We start from the raw sequence: 18533 nt of genomic DNA, 5'->3' as shown, positions 1-18533 counted from the left end.
TCCTTGATCTTCAAGGGCTTCTGAGGTTCTGGAAAGCTGTCACAGAGCCAGCCCCAGTGCCAGCACCATTATAAACCCAGACTGGGGTCACACAGGGTTTGAAGGCACTCACACAATGAGACAGGCTCTCAGCACAGGAGGCTGCAAGTTCCCTAGATTTAAATATAGTCTCCTGTAGCTGGCTTTCTTGGACCACCAACCAGCTCTCAGATCAAGACACTAAAACTTATTATCAATTATGAAAGCTCAGCCTTATTTTACTTATGTTTGTCCCACTAACTCTTATAACTTATTTTAACCTGTTTCTCTCCACCTACGTTTTGCTTCAGGATTTTTTACATTTTTTTTTTATTTTCATTCTGTATGTCCTACTCCAGCTTTGGCTGATGGGCAGCTGCCTGCCTGGCTAGTCCTGGGTGTCTCCCTCTCTTTCTCCCACCCTCTCCTGCAGAGGCTAGATTCCTTCTCTTCTTATTCTCTCTGCCTACCCACTCCACCTATTTCTCTCCTGCCTAGCTATTGGCTGTTCATCTTTTTATTAGACCAATCAGGTGCCTTAGACAGGCAAGGCAACACATCTTTACATCATTAAACAAATGCAGCATCAACAAATGAAACACTTCTCTACATAGTTAAAGTAATAGTCACAACATAAACAGATGTAACACATCTTCACATAGTTAAAGTAATGTTCCACAACAACATTCAAGTCCTTATGGTAAACAATAACATAATCCTTAAAATAAAATTCATTTGTGCTTTTGGTGGGACACAGAAAAAAAAGAAAAAGAAAATTATTTGTAGACATGCAAGTTTTTAGGCCTTACCCAGCTCAGGAACTCTGGGATGGGGCCAGTAGTCTGTGATCACCAAGCCCTTCCAGGGAACGCCCGTGATTAAGCTCAGGTGAAGAGCACCTGCTCATCGGTAAGAATCTGCCTTAAAACCAGGCTCTGCCCCCTCAACAGCTGTGTGCACTTGAGTGCGTTATTCTTTCGGGGTTTATAGAGAGGATTAAATGCATTTGAAGTACTACATGTAGTGTGGTACTTTGTTAGACAGTTTCCTATTGCCACAACAAAACACCTAAGGTCATTCACATTGCTCAGTGTTGGGGCACCAGTCATGATCAGTTGGCACAGATAAGGAGGATTCCATCCCACCCGTGCAAATGAACAAGAAACACAGCTGTGGGCAAGCGTCCTTTCTCTGCCACATCATGGTGGTAACAGGTAACAGAACAAAACCACTCGTTTTTTGTTTTGTTTTGTTTTGTTTTTGAGACAGGGTCTTTCTGTGTAGCCCTAGCTAGCCCAGAACCTGCTATGGAGACCAGGCTGCTCTGGAACTCACCTGCATGCTGTCTTAAAGGGAATAAGGACAGAAGGAAGGAGAGGCTGTGTCCCACAGTCCCTCCTGATTAGCCAAAGCTGGATCTATTGGGCATGCCTCTCAGTGACATGAGGACTCCCCAGAAGGCCTCCCAGTTCAAAGGCTCTACCGCCTCTGAACAGAGATTCATAAAGATAAAGCAAGGTCATATGGGAAGCACCCGATATGCATCAGCTATGGTCGCTGTCATATGACAGGAAAGAAAAAGCATAAGTCCTCACGTGTTTGAACAAGTCAGCACAGCATTTTCCCTCTCTTAACAGGCCACCCCAGACTTAGAAACATGGCTTGCAAGGAACCCAAAGGTCAAACACACTCTATGTGATCCCATCCACACAGAACCAGAGCAATGTGCCTCAACCCATTCTGATTCAAGCATCAGAATCTCATGCTGTCCCAGACTTTCAGAGATATAATCTCCAGTAGGAGAAACGGGGCAAAAGTTAAAAGTGACTACTGGAATCAATGGCAACAGCAAATAGAACATTTACTATCTATGACAGAGGCTATGCTAACTCCATCACACACATCCCCACCTCAAAAAAAAAAAAAGAAAAAGAAAAAGGAAGGAAGGAACTGGGTTTTGTTTTGTTATATAGGCTAGATTTGAACTTACGATCCACTTGTTGAGAGGAATGTACAATACACACACACATCTACCTTCATTCAATTTTCACAGAAATCCTATGAGGTACTGTTCCCATATTTAACAAATGCGGGAAATGAGGAAATGAGAAGCTGTATAACACCAAGTTCACACAAATGGGAAGTGCTTTGGGTTTTGAACGCAGGTTTACGCTAAATAGATGCATTTAACTGCTGCAAAACCCAGGGCATTCATTTTTCTCATTCTCCGGACGCTCATTTATTATACATGATCAGATAATACGCTGAGAGCAGGGGAATACAAAATGAGTATAGATTCCCCACCTCCACCCTCAAGAAGCCGATGCCCTAGAGTGACCAGAAAAAGATCGAGGCAAATGGGCTGGCTTCGTTTAAAAAGATGATGTCATGAGTCTCCTGTCTACCTTTGAGAGGCTGAAAACGCTTGCTACTTCCCACTAGCCTCTTTCCCTCAAATGGCCATTTACTCAATCCATCGCCGTTTGGCACACCGTCCTCCCAGACTGTAATGATCGGGTTGCCGGCTGCTATGGCTCCCAGCAACCCCAGGGTAGCCTTGGAGCCAGTGATAACAAGCCCTGAGAGCACACCTCTGTGCTCTGCTGTCTGGGCTGGTACCATTCTTTCAGTCATTTAGCTAACCCAGCTCGCCCACTGCCGGCGGGCAAATCAGACCGTCGGGAAGGCGTGTCCATCGGAGTCGGTAGGCTGGTTCTCTTCCAGGACTGGGCACGCCACTTAAATCTGAAGTAACAACTATTCCGAAGTTTTTAAGAAAGAAACGGGGGAAATACTGAGGCTTGCCTGTTACAATCGTGGCATGCTAGCGTGGGCCAAACCCTTTAATATAGTGTAAGGCTTAGTGGTAAACTGAGCTCCAGGGTCCAAGCCAGGCGGAAATTGGGCTCCTGGCTCCATCTGCGACCCCTCACTGCCTCCTAGAGTCGGAGCTGAGTATTCTTTCAAGTAGACAAAAATTCTAAAGTCCAAAAAGTCATCACTTTGCAGAAGGCGAATGATGCTCCCCGGGAGGCCTCCTTGCTGGACGCCGCCCTCTGTTCTGGGCTGGGGACACAGAGAGCAGTCTTCTCGTTTCTCTCACGAGTGTTAGGGGACACCGCGGTGATCCGGACCCGTCTTCAGCGTGCACAGGGAACGCTGCTGCGGAACCTTTCTTCTCTTTCCCCTGCGCTTCCACTCGGTCCTCTTAGGAAACGGACACGGTAGAGGACACTTTAAAAATGGAGACCGAAGGTTCAGAGCCTGGCGAGCCTTCTCCACTAGAGGCTGCAGGGTCCCCGGACGATCGGCTCTTCCTGATTAAAGGTATGCTTGCCCTGCGCTGGAATGGGATGTTCTCGAAGTCATTCCGCTCTGAGAGCCCTTGTCTTGAGCTTTACCCCAAACTCAGCTTGTGGGGCCCATACGTCACCGGTGAAGTCTCCTTGGGCAGGGGCGGGCAGATCTAGTTTCCGGTCCATGCTGGATTTACCCACCCTCTCTGTAGATTTTCTTGGTATCCTGCCCTTTTTGATTGCCACCATCTCTTCTTCCTGTGGAGCAACTTCGCGCTGCTGTCGTAGAGGACAGGGGAGAGGAAAAACACCCAATCTAAGCTCTGAAGAGCGGTGCTTAAGAGTGTCCGCGGGAACCAGATGTCGTGAGGTCACAGGTTTTCTCAAGAGCCTCTTAGCCTTGATGTTTCACATTTTGAATGCAATCTGAGACTTCCTTTAGACAAATCTTTTTACTTTAAACTTATTTTTAATACCTTCTCCTAATTATTGGCAGGTGGAATATTCCTTGGTTCTGCAGCAGCAGCGGGAATGCTGGCCGGATTTGTTACAACATTATCATTAGCCAAAAAGAAAAGCCCTGAGTGGTTCAATAAGGTTTGTGACTCCAAAATCTATTCGCAGCATTGCTATTTTTAACAAAGGACGGCTATTTTGCATAGTAAAAAATAGTGAACCCTTCGCATTGTTTTTAAAAACACACCCACAAAACCTTATGGATTTAAAAGTATACTAGTTGTCAGTCTTGACGTTTTTCGTGTGCTTTCTTAAAATTAACAGAACAAACTTTGGAAACACATCCATTGCCTTTCCAACTCACAGCATGACTTGGTAATTTATTATTGATAGCAAGAGACCCTGTCACTTAAGCTGTTGATGCTAGCTGCAAGAAATAAGTCTATTTCATACATTTTGAAATGTTAGTATTCTTTAAAATGAATGAAAATTTTGTCTTTTTTTTTTAACGCAAGGGTCAAGCGTTGCTCACCCTCAGTCCCTATAAAGTTTCTGGCACAGAGATGCTCACAAAGCATTGGATGAATAGCTATAACCCTCTTGAGACAGAAGATCCTCATCCTCTGAGCCAGAGTGTACATTTGCTGTGTGAGGTCATGCACTTACTTTCCCTGGTCGGTGGGAAATGCTCTGATATTTATTTGTAGTTGCTTGTTATGTTTTCTCTTTTCCCCTCCCAATCACATGGCTGATTCATTCATTACTTCATCACTTCAGCAAACGTGTGCTTGGGATCTTTTATGTTTCAGGCACTCTACTGTTAAAGATAGAAAGGGTACAAAAATCAACAGCATGTCTATCCCTCTGGAAATTAAGTGTCTGCTGTGAGAGATAAAATTAGATATTCACACAAATAACTATGTAATTGGTTTGATGTGTGCTATGGAAGAATATTTTGTGAAAAATCATAAACCAGTTCCCTTCCCACTTGTCTGTAATAATCATACTTAAGCTTTACGGATACTGTAATGACAAGAGACTGTATGTAAAATGCCTTTCAGTTCCCTCTCAATATTCCAAAGGCATATAGAGCTGCTAAGATCATTTCTGTGCCTCTTATGGGTCGTTTTCTCCCTCCATCATGCAATATTTTTAGAGAAGAAATTTATTTTGTGTCAGATATCATTGAGACCCAACCAATATTGGTGTTTAACAGTTGTGTTGATTTCCAAACCCAGTTATAATTATTTTAACCCTTGGGTCGGGGATCTATTTAAGAATCTGATGAAAGCTAGGGATTGTCGTGTTCCTACATATTGACGCTTGGTGTTCTGTTTTGTTCTGGGATTGGCTCATCACACATGCCTCTTGTGGTCTCACACAGTTTTACACTGTGGTCCCCAGAGTCCCGATGGTCCTTGAGACAACTGTTTTCCTATTCGTATTTCGAGCCATGGGTGGTAGAGTACTAACGCGGACACTCCGCCCTTTGGCATCACCATGGCAGCAGTGGCTGAGGGTGGTAAGATCGTCCTTGCACTCGTCCAGTCCTTCGTTGTAAAGGAACCAGCATTAGGTAAATGTTATTGTTGAAGCAGTAAAATTACTAACTTTATTCGATAATGAGACTTGGATGTGCCCGACCTTTACATTTCCTATGAGGAGGTGGGAAGTGTGCATGAAGCACCCCTGCTTCACAGTGATGTGAGATGTTTTTCTCTAGAAAAACAGTTTCCTCACGCGCTGAACCAGCACGTCTTTTCCGAGGAATATCTTCTTCGCGAAGGAACAACTGACAGGCTGTCAGCTACCCAAAAGTGGGGTATTGCAGACATTTCCTTAAACACACAAGTAACTGGCTCTTCAGGAGAGCGGTTGTCAATCTTTGTTGCCACTGATAGTAAGCATTGTCAGTGAAAACACTTAGACTTGTAACTATCATCATGAGCTTGACAGCTTCTCAGAATCAACAGCTTTGCCGATGAGATGTTATGATTCCAGTGATGCTTTTAAAATACTGTTTAGCACATGAGATCAACAGCTGGAAGATCTGTGCAATTTAGTAAGGTAGTACCTTCTGAACAGTCACTCTGTGTGGAATGGTCTCCATTCACAGTGCAAAGCTGACTAGTGATTTGAATGTTACAAACGAAAAAAAATGTCCATTAATAGGTCTCTATGTGGCAACCTTCTGAAGGCTTTTTGTTCAGTACTGGTATATTACAAAGAAGAAAAGCTAATCAAATACTTCTTTTTCTAACCACACATCTGTGTGAGGCCAGAGTTTAATTCATATATTCCAGCTATCAATGAAAAGTATAAGAAAACATTTTATAAAAGATCAACTATAGATATGAAAAGCCACTTTTTAGGCTGGACATTTATAACATTAACAAAAGCATAAAATGGCAATCTCTGTGCTTTTTTTGGGAGTTGGAAAGATAATTATTTAAATATAAAAATGGATTTGTAGCAATATATAATAGATTTGGCATTTTAAAATGAATGAAGGATAAATTTGTTTTAATTTGTGGTGTGTTAAATATTAATAAGACCCACATAATTGAACATCTTTGGGGTTCATGTATAAAAGAACTTTAGAAACACTGCATAGAGTGGCTAAAATATTATGTAAGCTTCCCACACGGGGAAACATTGAAATTAGCAAATCCCCACTTACCAAACAGTTGCCTGACAGCATCCAGTTACTGGGTTTATACTGAGCACCCATTCAAGAAGTACCCTTAGGCTGTGTGGTGCAGTCACTACCTGGTCTCCTATCATGTTCACAGTACTAATTCCTAACATCTGAATGCTTACTGTGTGTTAGCCGCTCTTCCAAGGACCTCACTCATTTAACACACACAGCCACTAAGGCATCAGATGCTGTTCCCACTAAACAGCAAGACACGGAGGCATGCTGGGTTAAGCAATCAGTCTAACATAGCGCTCTCCCTCTTTGTCCCCCTGAGGAATAAATGGTACTGTTCTTAGCAATACTCTTATTCAAATAAGCTGTGCTCTACCCTGGAAACATTCAAATCGCAACCCAAAAGAACCTCCAAATGACCAGCCTTTCATTTGGGAACTGCCTACGCTTTTTCTATTTCAGGGGGATAATCATTCCCTTAGTGCTTTATTTTCTAATTGCTGCGTCTTATACTAGGAAGATGAAAGTTGATAAAGAATAGTATTGAGAGAGCATATATTTTTCTTTGCAATTTCTTGAAGAAAGAGAAAGGGGAAATGCAAAGTGCATACTAAAGTAAAAAAATTATTCCCTTGAGTTTCTTTTATCTGTTAATGCACACATACCTCAATGAGATACAAAGAGGAGGTATGGAGGACAGATAGACAGAAAGACAGACATGTTTGTGCACATGTAAGTGCTGAGAATGGAACCCAGGGCTGACATGCTAGTTAGGCAGGCTACCAACAAGCTAGATCCATCCCTCCAAGATTATTTTTTAAACCTGTACTTTTTACACAGGTTTTATCACATGGCTATGAGACTAAATGTAATGCTGTCCATGAAAAATACATGCCTGTTGTTATGTGCCCATATCTCAAGATTACAGAGCTGTTTGCTGTGATTCGTCAGTTTAACTTCCAAATATGGAAGCCTTAATTTTAACTTAAAAATATGGCAGTGAAGGGAAATAGAGCTTTAAAAACATATATGTACACATACATGCATGCACACATGTAAACCTGTATGTACACACACATGCAAACCTGTATGTACACATACATGCACGTACACACGTAAACACACACACGCACATACATTTATGTACACATGTAAACATGCATGTGCGCATGCAAACATGCGTGCACACACATGTATGCGCACATGTAGACATGTGTGTGCATATGCACTTATGTACGCATGTAAACATGTATGTGCACATACGTGCACTCATGCCAGTACACGGTACACACACATGCACATATGCCTGCACACAAGACACGCTGACTGTGTATAGCTATGTCTCATGTTCTTATAAAATATCATTTATGGTGAGTTAAATTTTTTTGCAGAGAGTCAGCCAACTTTATCTAGAACATTTTGAACAGAGAGTGTGAACAGCATTTGGTATTTTCTCTCAGAAGAAATAAAAACGTGATCAGTCTTCAACATCAAGCTTCTACTAAAATTCATTTTTGAAAATATGGAGACAATAATTAATGTTTTCACCTCACAAACATGACATACCTATTCTTAAAAATCTGAGGCAAAATTTGAGATTCTGTTGTGAATATTGCTATGTAATCTTGAGTTATTTTCATATGTTATCTTTGTATTTGATTTAGTAAAATAAATGCAGGTTTATGTAGACCTTGAAGGGTGTGTGTGTGTGTGTGTGTGTGTGTGTGTGTGTAGAATTCCTGTTTTTTCCAGGAGGAAAATGGCTATTTGATCTGTTTCTTCCAAAAAAAAAAAAAAAGATAATGCAAAGCATAGGAACTGATCCTAACAGAATAGTATTGGTTGATGTCCTTGCTTCTGGGTGGGATTGAGGCCAGTTCGAAGTCATGGTGCAGTGGAGCCTGCAAAAAACCAAAAATTGGCACAATGTGGAAAAGGAGCAAAATACTGGAGTATATTGTGTTTATGATAGAAAATGGCTAAAGAAGGATTTCAGCAACCCGGTTAGGTCTGAGATTTCTACTGAAAGTGTCGGTAAACGAGCAGGGAGAATCCACCCATCGGGTCTTGATGTTAGGTTGCGGGCAAGCAGGTTAGCAGAGTGGCGTCCATGCTGGGGCTAGCCCCTGCCATCACACAGCATGTGTATAGAAAAGGCCACATTGAGTGTGCTCAGCAGTGTACAGACCACTCTAAAAACAGGAAGAGCTGTAGTCAAGTGAAATAATCTTTCCAGGTGGAAGACATTGTTGTAAATCCTTCATTCGTCATCAAATTAGCATTTACTCTAATGTTGTTTTCATGAAAATGCCAATGAGCCTAATAGAATGTTCCAGGTTTTTCTAGAAGAATAAACGACCACAGTGCCCCACATTCCAGTATCCATCTGTCAGAGAATCACATGCTTAGAGAGGTCGCAAAGCTGCCATTTGACCTTAGGCTGGGCTGGCCTCTTAGGTCAGGTTGTTACACAGGGATAACCGTAATCTGCTGCAAACGCTTCCAGTACATTTACTGAGTGTTTTACCTAAGCTCTCTATGTTCATTCCAGGGCACTATGGCCACAGCTGCCTTACCAGAGAGTGGGTCGTCCCTTGCTCTGCGAGCCCTGGGCTGGGGATCTCTTTATGCCTGGTGTGGGGTCGGCGTGATCAGCTTTGCAGTCTGGAAAGCTTTAGGGGTTCACAGTGTAAGTAACCAGCCTGGTGATTGGCACCTGGCTATTGATTTTGTGTTGTCTAAACTTTCTGGTTTTTAGATTTGCATATAATTTGTCTTCTGTAGTAATGACATAGAATATGACTAAATTCTTACCAATATGTAAGCAAACTTCCTGTTGCTAGTAACTGAAGATTCAAATATCATTAGTGATTGATTCAGAGCTAATGCTCATTCTGTATGAATTGGTGTTACCTGTTTAATAAAGTCGCTGACTTGAAACTGCTTTCTATATTGTCTGACATCCATATACATAAACAGTTTTAAGGCATTTTAATTAATTACTTAAATTATTAACATGTACATGTTTCAGAGAACGATTCTAAGGGTGTGTGCATGTACACACACGTTTGCGTGTTTATAAAATGGATACCCTGAACTAAAAATTATACACTAGGAATGACTGATTTCTTCCCTTTTTCTTAAATAATCAGTGAGAAGCTCTGTGGACCAGGCTGTACCGACAGATGGGAGGGGTGGTGGTTTGCAGAGGTGGTGTTAGTGGCATGGGTAGAAAGAGCTTTCTCATACTTAAAGTCAGCAGGGGTGGCTGCGGGTGATGGGATGTGGGATTTCTCCTAGCATTGGATTGAGCATCTGGGAAATGGAAGGGGACATTGTGGCTGGAACAGGTTTTGGTAGAATCACAGACTCAGTGTGGGACTTGTGAGCTTGAGCTGTGTGTTAGATAGGCATGTTGTCTTAGTCACTGTTCTGCTACTGTGAAGAGACACCATGACCAAGGCAACTCTTATGAAGGAAAGCATTAGTTGGGGTCTTACTTACAGCTTCAGAGACTTAGTCCAGTATCGCCATGGTGGGGAGCGTGGCGGCATGAGGCAGGTGCTGGAGCAGTAGCTGAGAGCTACATCCTGATCCATGGGCAGAGAAAGGTGTTGGAGGGAGCTGGCGAGGGCTTCTGAAACCTCAAAGCCCACCCCCAGTGACACACTTCCTCCAAGGCCACACTTTGTAATCTTTCTATGTCGGACATTTGTACTCCCTGGGGACTAAGGGACCCGTGGGGCCACTCTTATTCAAACCACCGTACACACAGAGCGTCAACAGGTGAATCTGAGACTCACCATATATGAATAGAATTGAAAGCCCTGATTCCAGCTGGACTCAGCTAGTGAGGGTAGAGAGGAAAGAGAGCTGAGGAGGGAGAGCCTGGGGATAGGGTTTCTAGGCCAGAGAATGAGCAGAAAGTGCTGGAGTGGACTGGGGAGCCCGCATGGTGATGTGGAGTGGTAAATAGTGAGAGTCGCTGTGTTACATGCTGAAGATACATGGGAGAACACCGAGTGGTCACTGAGCTCAGCCTGTGGGCCTCGTCAGGACACGGGTAGAAAGCCCCAGTGGGGTGGATTCGAAGAGAACAGAAGGGAGACATTGGAAGCAGTAAGTCTAGATAAGCCTTGGGCTCCCTGTGAAGTGAATGATGAGGTCATAGCTAGAAGGAAGAGTGGAGAGCAGGGAAGTCTGGTGGTTTTGTTTTCTAGTGGGAGGATCGGTAGCTGTATCTGGTGATGGAAATGACTGAATTGAGGGACTTGCCACAGCAGCCTTCTACACACGGAGCATTTTCCACATTTATTTAACTAAAGATGAGCATTGTGCTCCCTGCTCACAGTACACTGGAGACATGGCTGCTGCTCTCACCTCCCGCCTTTCCTGCAGTCACCGTTCCTCTTCAGCTTTTCTCACAGCAGATTTGGGACCCCTTAGAAAAGCCAGAAACCCGGACTGCAGGATTGTCGATGATTGGTGGTGTTTGTTCCATTTTCTCCCACTTCAGACACTGGGTCATGGAGACGTAGCCATCTAGAAGATGCTAGTATTGGGGAGTGGTAAGGTTGAGTCACTTGCCTACTATCACATAGGTCTCTTCCAGGAGGACTGGAGCTTGGGATTTGGCTCTGACTATTTAGGACCTAGGTTTTCCAATTTTACCTCTACTAGCTAAGAGGGAAATAAAATAGGGGAAGGGAAAGGGAGTGATGGATTTGACTGATCCGATCCACATGGTTCTTGGTAGCTCCTTAAGCTTTCCTAGATCGCGTTGGTCTCCTACAAGACTGGCCTTTCTCCTGTAGAAGAGACGTCTTAAGGCGCTGTCTAAAGCAGCAAAATGCTGAGGCTCCAGGGACAGGGGAAGAAAAGATTTACAGCTGTGTGTAACAAGAGGGTGGTGGCTGAAAACCCATGCAGGAGAATGTTGACAGAAATACGTGAACGGATAATAGACTGTGGGTAAATAATTCCCTAAGAATTAGAAATATTAGTATAGTGTCAATATTACTCTAAAAACTGCACGGGATGTCTATACTCTTACCTCCCAATGCACCCCATCTATGTAAGATTTTATTTTTATTACTTTGTACCAAAAATAAAGCACAATTGCCTAGGAGTCCAGGAGACTTCCCTGACCTGCATGGGGTCTGTTTGAAGACACTTCTGCTCCTGTGGAAGTGACAGCCATTGATGCTTTGCATTGGCCTGGCGGTGCTGACAGCTGGCGTCCCTGGTGTGTAGTGCTGTAGGCATCAGCGGGGTGAGAGCTGAGGTGAGGGACTCGAGTGCTCTGAGTCATCACACGCATGGCCCCACTGCTGAAGACAACATCTACACAACTCATTGAACATGGAGAAGCTGAACTAGTGCCTACAGAGAACTTGCCCTACTACGTGCTAGTATCTTTGTACAGGAAAATGCTCTGCGCTCTACCGAAGGAGAAATAGAAACACCAAACTAGCCACGAGTTTGATCTACACTGCTGATCTGCCTACAAGATACACTAGGGCAGTGGTGACACAAAGCTTGTGGGAATAACCAGCCAGTGTCTGATTTGATGGAAGACACACTCCTTAAGTTGAAACCCATTCCTGACACTGCTTGGGTGACCAAGAACCTGAGACTCAGTAGCCCAGGGACTTAGACTAAAACTAAATGCTGTGGTTCTAAAAATAAACAAAACACAGCAATAAAATGGCATTCTGCTGTACTCATAGATCAGCGCCTTCCTCACCAGTCATCAGAGAAGCTTCCTCCTGCATCAGACGGGAGCAAATACCTTCAGTCAGATGCTATGCAGAGAGTGGGAGACCATGGAACACACAGCCTAAATGGGATGTCACTATCAAGTCCCTCCCTCAGGACTCAGGGAACCCTGTGGAAGAGGAGGCAGAAAGAGTGTAAGAGCCAGAAGAATGGAAGACACCAAGAAAACAAGGTCCCCTAAATCAACATGATTAACACAGAGGCTGAGGCTGCGTGCATAGGGCCTGAATGGAAGAGCTGCAGGAGAAGCAGACACATACCCCAGTCCCTAACCCAGAAGCCATCTTTAATTGATAACTTCTTACAAATGAAAATTTAGGGTCTGCCTGGGAAACAAACTCCTCTTAAGGGCAAACTGCTCGCCCAGCAGTGGATGATCAACAAAAAACAAACACTGTATAGCATCTTTGGAGGATTCTTGTCTCACAGTGCCAGGACTTTTCCTTTTAAGAAAATACTACTTTTTTCTTTTATTTATGTATATTTTTAATCTCTTTTTACCCTACTAGTTCTTTGAATATATATTACAGTTTCCAGTTTAGTGTTCCTATGGGATTCCTGAGTGTGCAAATGAGTGAGTCTCTAACTTGTGCCTTCTCTTGGGCCCTTTTCCTTCTGTTTTGTCCAACTTTAATGTGATCATTTTTGTTTTATTATTTTATTTTATTACTATCCCTTAGCCAGATTGTTTTTCTAATGCGAGACAGAAAGGGAGTGGTTCCACATGGGGGAGGAGGGAGTAAGGAACTGGGAGGAGCAGAGGGAGAGAACTATAATCAGGGTAGATTATGTAAGGGAAAAAGTCTATTTTCAATAAAAGGAAAAAATAAGGGTCATCAAAAGAAATGAATCTAAATTTTCATAGACTAACAAAAGTAGGTTATTACACTCCTGAGGATTTGGCTTCGTGGGCTAGATTGTGCTATTTTAGTTTCTAGATCATGAACAACTTTGTTTTATGACCAATAAGAGAATTATTACCTAAGTAAAATATCTGAGGGAGAAAATGTGTTTTCTAGTTAGCATTAGATCACGCACAAACACGTGGACTCTGACACTGCGTCTTAATGTCCTAATGGAGAATGCAAACACCTTCCCTCCCATTCAGAGGTGCCAGGCCCCTAGAAAACTGGGAAGCTCCCTTTGTGCCTGCTGAGTGAAGGCAGGAGGCTGCCCTGCGACTGCTGGTGAACTTGGATCTGTGTGTCCAGCCTCATTTGGGGAAGTGCCATTTTTCTACAATTTAAAGTGACAATCTCAGCAGATGGTGAGCAGAATAACCCACGCCTCTGTACCCAGTATGTAGGTGAGGTGGTCATTCCTAGATAAAAGCAGATAATTCAAAATCAACTCCATTGTCACTAAATTGCCAGTAGTTACCTTGAATTGAGCTATTTCTGCTGTAGACCCAGTTCCCCTTGCCTGCCATCTAGTGGCTGATTGTGAGCACTGCCCAAAGTGCCTGCCTTCCTGTTTTAATGCGCAGCTACCTCTACTGGTCTGAGAGGCAAGATGTACAAATTACTTAAATCAAACCTTCAGTGTCTTAAAATATTTTTGATATACTTTATTTGCACATAGTATTTTGAAATTCCATCATACAGGAACTCATATAATACCTCAAATGTAAAAAAAAATTATATCTCATATAGTGATGCAGAATTTAATCAGAGATTTGCTGAAACAACAGCTTCTGAAAGCTTCTGCATAATTGACCAAAGCACTGGCCTTGCTCAGGGTTAAAAGTTAAACCCTTAGAAACCATTCCAAGTTCAGCTCCAGCCACCCCAGTGCCCCGACTGCTACTGAGCCAGCAAGTACAGCTTGGTTGCACTATGTGAGTTCATTCATCATTTTTCATTACAGTATTTTAGCATTTGAGTATTATTGAGGTGCTAGTTCATCTCAGTAGTTTACTGTGGGGGTGGAGGAAACGCAAAATTTCCCTGTAGGTTCCTCTCAACTGGCTAAACCTGCTGTGCACATGATTCCACGAGACTGCCCGTCCAGCCCAGACAAGTACACTGGGGACAGTGTGATGAGATTGTGACCAGGGCAGGTGGCTTAGCAGATAGTTGAGAGCGATACAGTCTAAGCAGCGGTTCCTGTTTGTGGAAGAAAGCACACTGCCATTTAGTTATTGGCATGTTACTTATGCCGTGCCTTGTTATTCTTGTCATCAGTCTCCTTTTATTATTTACAGAGTATTAGTTGATGATCAGAGGATTTCAGAGAGGCTTACCTTATTCATAACTAGACTACGTTGTCCTTTATTTTCTCGGAAGGTGAACTGTTAGCTGCCCCACTATTTCTTGGCTATTGCAGTTATAGCTGTATAGAAGGGGGTCTGCCTGTGACCCTGTGCTGCACCGTTGTCCTCTCAGAGGCCCAGCAGTCACCACAGCTGGCGGTACTGAATGTAAAACTGTGGAATCTTTCATATCATATCTTGCATCATGCTGAACGGCAGTGCAGACGCTCCTCCCAGGCCAGAAGTCTTAGGCTCGATGTTTCTGCGCTTCTAAGAAACTGGGTTCTCTCATAGCTTGTATGGAATGTGTTGATGATGCATGCTGGGTAAGAATTTAGAGTTTACTGCTGTTGCCTTTATAGGAGCTAAAACATCAACTGTAATAAAAAAAAACAGGAACAAAAATGTTCTCTGTTGTAGCAAATTAAATTATCTAGAGATTTTATTTTAAATTAATGAATAAATGGAGATTTAACTGCATTACTTTTTTTGCTATTGGGTAAGGAGGGCTTTGTCTTACATATTGAGAGTCTGTTACTGAAACAAGGTACCTGAGGGCATTCATTTCCTTTGGGAAAGATGTATTCAGCCCATGGATTTGGAAGTCCCAGCCAAATGAGTGGCCCCATTGCTTTCTGCTCCTGAGGAGTGATGGAGAGCCATGGCAGGCATACCCCGTGGAATGAACCACTCACACTACCAGTCAAGAAACAGAGAGGAAGACTAGACAGTCCACATTCCAAATGCCCCTTCCCAGCATACTTCTAATGTGGGATTCCCCTCTGTATGCTGTGAATATGTTTTATTACCATTGGTTAATAGAGAAGTTGCTTTGGCCTATGGTAGGACAGAATATAGCCAGGTGGGAAAATAAAGGTGAATGCAAGGAGAAAGAAGGCAGAGTCCGGCAGACGCCATGCAGGTGCCCAAGAAGCAGAGTGTGAGGTAACAAACCATGAGCTTTGTGGTAAGATACAGAATAATAGAAATGGGTCGATTTAGATGTGGGAGCTAGCTAGGAATGTCCCTGAGCTGTTGGCCAAATGGTGTTGTAATTAATACAGCATTTGTGTGATTATTCTGGTCTGGGTGACTGGGAGGAAATGAAAGCACGATCTCTGTTACATGCCTCCTGGGCCTCCTCCACTAGGCCCTCCTCCCAAACTGTCCACCATCCACTAGCACTGCTCTGGGCCTCTGGGGAACATGTGGAATCCTAATTATGGGTGAATATGTACGTGTGTTAAATACGTAGAGCCCATGTTTTTAAAATATCCTTTAATAATTCATGTTTTTTAAAACTATTTATTGTTCCATATAAAAAGTAGAACAGAATCCCGCCCACCCACCCCACTACCACTGAATTATAATCACTTGATGGAGGAAGGTCATTGGTTAAGTAATAAAGAAACTGCTTGGCCTCATAGGTTAAAACATAGGTGGGAGGAGTAAACAGAACAGAATGCTGGGAGGAAGAGGAAGTGAGCTCAGAGACGCCATGCTCCCTGCTCCCAGGTAGACGTGATAGCTCTGCTCTCTGAGGCACACGCGATGAAGCTCTGACCCAGGATGGACGTAGGCTAGAATCTTCACGGTAAGCGCACCTTGGGGTGCTACACACATGATTGGAAATGGGCTAGTCCAGGTGTGAGAATTAGCCTAAAAGAGGCTAGATAGAAATGGGCCAAGCAGTGTTAAAAGAATACAGTGTCCGTGTAATTATTTCGAGGCATAAGCTAGCCAGGCGGCCGGGGTACTGGAGACGCAGCCCCGCCGCTCCTATTACTACAATCACTGGTAGAGTGGGGCCTCCTATCAGATCTGTCCTCTCCCTCTGAGGACGCCTCCATAGCATGGGGCCTCCTATCAGACCTGTCCTCTCCATCTGAGGACGCGTCCATAGCATGGGGCCTCCTATCAGACCTGTCCTCTCCATCTGAGGACGCGTCCATAGCATGGAGCCTCCTGTCAGACCTGCCCTCTCCGTCTGAGGACGCGTCCATAGCATGGGGCCTCCTATCAGACCTGTTCTCTCCATCTGAGGACGCGTCCATAGTGTCAAATGAACATACTCCTGCTTGAATGTGCTACTCTGGGGTTATTTTTCACTTAACAGTCTTGGGGCCACTTCACACAGTAGAATACATAAATCTTCACTTTTAATGAATTCATGGTACTCCATTAGCTACTATCATCTGTTAATCAGTCCTGCCTGGGGACTAACGTCTCCCTAGTAAGTGTTATAGCGAACCTGTTACACATACATCTTAGTGCACTTTTCTCGATGAAGAAAATTGTTGTGAAGACTGAAAATGTTAATGTTGAAGCAAGGGCCTTTTTTTTTTTTAATGTTTTTGATGTGGGCTGTGTAGAAAAGTTGAGAAGTTGAGAAGCTAAGGGCGCATATGTTTCCTAGTCCCCGGTCTGTTGGTGGCTTGTCTTTCTCTGTAACATCTGCCATCTCATCAGTGAAGGTCCACCTGGAGACAGCTGTGTCTGGAAGCTTGCACAGTCCCCTGGGTCCTGCCTGCTTCTCTCCCAAGAGCTCGGCCTCCTTCTCTTCAAACCCAAAATGTTCTATGTGTGGATGAAGCACCTTGCAGCTGTTTTCTATCCAGAGAGACCCTGGGAAGTGGTATCTTTCTGCTAGGACGGAGAGGATGCACTCTGGCCTGTTTATTTGCCCAGCCTGGTAAGCTGGCACACACCTACGATTGCAGTACCCGGGAGTTTGAGGTTAGCCTGGGCTTCTTAAGTTCCACCAGCATGGGCCATAGAGCAAGACTGCTTCAAAAAATTATTTTCTCCAGTTCTTTTTTGTAACTGCTAATATATATATTTTAATTGATTTCTCTTATTTTTGAGACATAATTTTTATGTTAGCATCTTAGGCTTACTTCTAAACCTTATGCCACTGTGAGGGCCTTTACTAACTACAGTGGGATTCTTTCTTTGTCCTCTTTGCTCATTTTAATTTCATCAGTATTCACCAGTGTCTCTTACTAGAATATGCATGTGTCTCCCCAGTGTCTCTTATTGGAACATGCATGTGTCTGTCTGGCCGGACACCAGGACATGCATGTGTCTGTCTGGCCAGAGACTAGGACATGCGTGTGTCTGTCTGGCCGGACACCAGGACATGCATGTGTCTGTCTGGCCGGGGACCAGGACATGCGTGTGTCTGTCTGGCCGGACACCAGGACATGCGTGTGTCTGTCTGGCCGGGGACCAGGACATGCGTGTGTCCCCAGTGTTGCTCGCTATTGCGTTTACCCCTACTCCATTCACTCAGATGTCTCAGATGAAACAGCTGGCCATAGTTACGAAAACTGTGGGAAGGCTCCCAAGTTTTAACTTTGAAGGTGTCTAAGAAAGGAAATATGCTTCTCAGTGCTGAATATTTTTTCACTGGTTCAGCTAAAGGTGAAAATCAAACCTGAATTTCCTGGCAAATTGTTTAATGGCAGCCATTTTGGAGTGGCCTGATCGGATGCTCTGCCCCAGGAAGAAGAGCAGGTTTCTTGTTCTGATTCCCCTCTGCCTCATTTCCGCCTCTGGCAGGATCTGCTGGAGCTGCAGCACAGTCATCGCGACCTGGCAGCTGTTTCTTCTGTCAGCCTTGCAGATTGAGGAATAGTTTCTCGGAGTCATTTAAAAATGAATTGGAAATAGCACCGTGCAAGTCTGAGGTGACAGGACAGTCTCTGTCACCCTATTTCCTGTTCCACCGATGGCCTAGCTGGAGCTGGGGGGAGGCATTTGATGTAATGTGGAAGAGCAGTTTGGAGACCAAAGGTCTGGATCACGTGGTCTTGCTCAGCTTAAAGTGGGGGATAATGACTTGGAGTACTTTTTTAAGTATAGGGAGGGGGAATCTGCTCTTTGAGTACATTTCCAAAATACTTCTTTTAAAAAAAAGTACCATTTTCTTTTTACAAGTAAGATTGGGCCTGAGCGCATTTTATGACGTGGGGATGTGCGCCAGCTAATGGGAGATAAGTGGCTCTGGAAGAGCCGTGGTGTGTGGAGCAGACAGGAACCAGGCCCAGGCACCTTAGTGCTCCTGTGTGGATCCCATGGGGGG

General features: G+C 43.9%; 1 protein-coding gene across 1 annotated transcript in view; it reads left to right on the top strand.

Moving 5' to 3' along the window:
- The first annotated feature begins 3203 nt into the window (after positions 1-3203).
- Tmem242 (transmembrane protein 242) overlaps positions 3204-18533 on the top strand; it is a 28324-nt gene continuing 12994 nt past the window's right edge. The window contains exons 1-3 of the mRNA XM_041680147.1: positions 3204-3345; positions 3811-3911; positions 8972-9109. Coding sequence (XP_041536081.1) covers positions 3261-3345; positions 3811-3911; positions 8972-9109 — 324 coding nt within the window. The 5' untranslated portion in view covers positions 3204-3260. The remainder of the gene's footprint in view (positions 3346-3810; positions 3912-8971; positions 9110-18533) is intronic.

This window comes from Microtus oregoni, unplaced genomic scaffold, assembly GCF_018167655.1.
Source record: "Microtus oregoni isolate MIOR12 unplaced genomic scaffold, Mior012 000033F_ref0000390, whole genome shotgun sequence".
NCBI classification, from domain to species: domain Eukaryota; kingdom Metazoa; phylum Chordata; class Mammalia; order Rodentia; family Cricetidae; genus Microtus; species Microtus oregoni.
The sequence above is the reverse complement of the archived record's forward strand: the minus strand, read 5'-3'. Positions and strand labels throughout refer to the sequence as shown.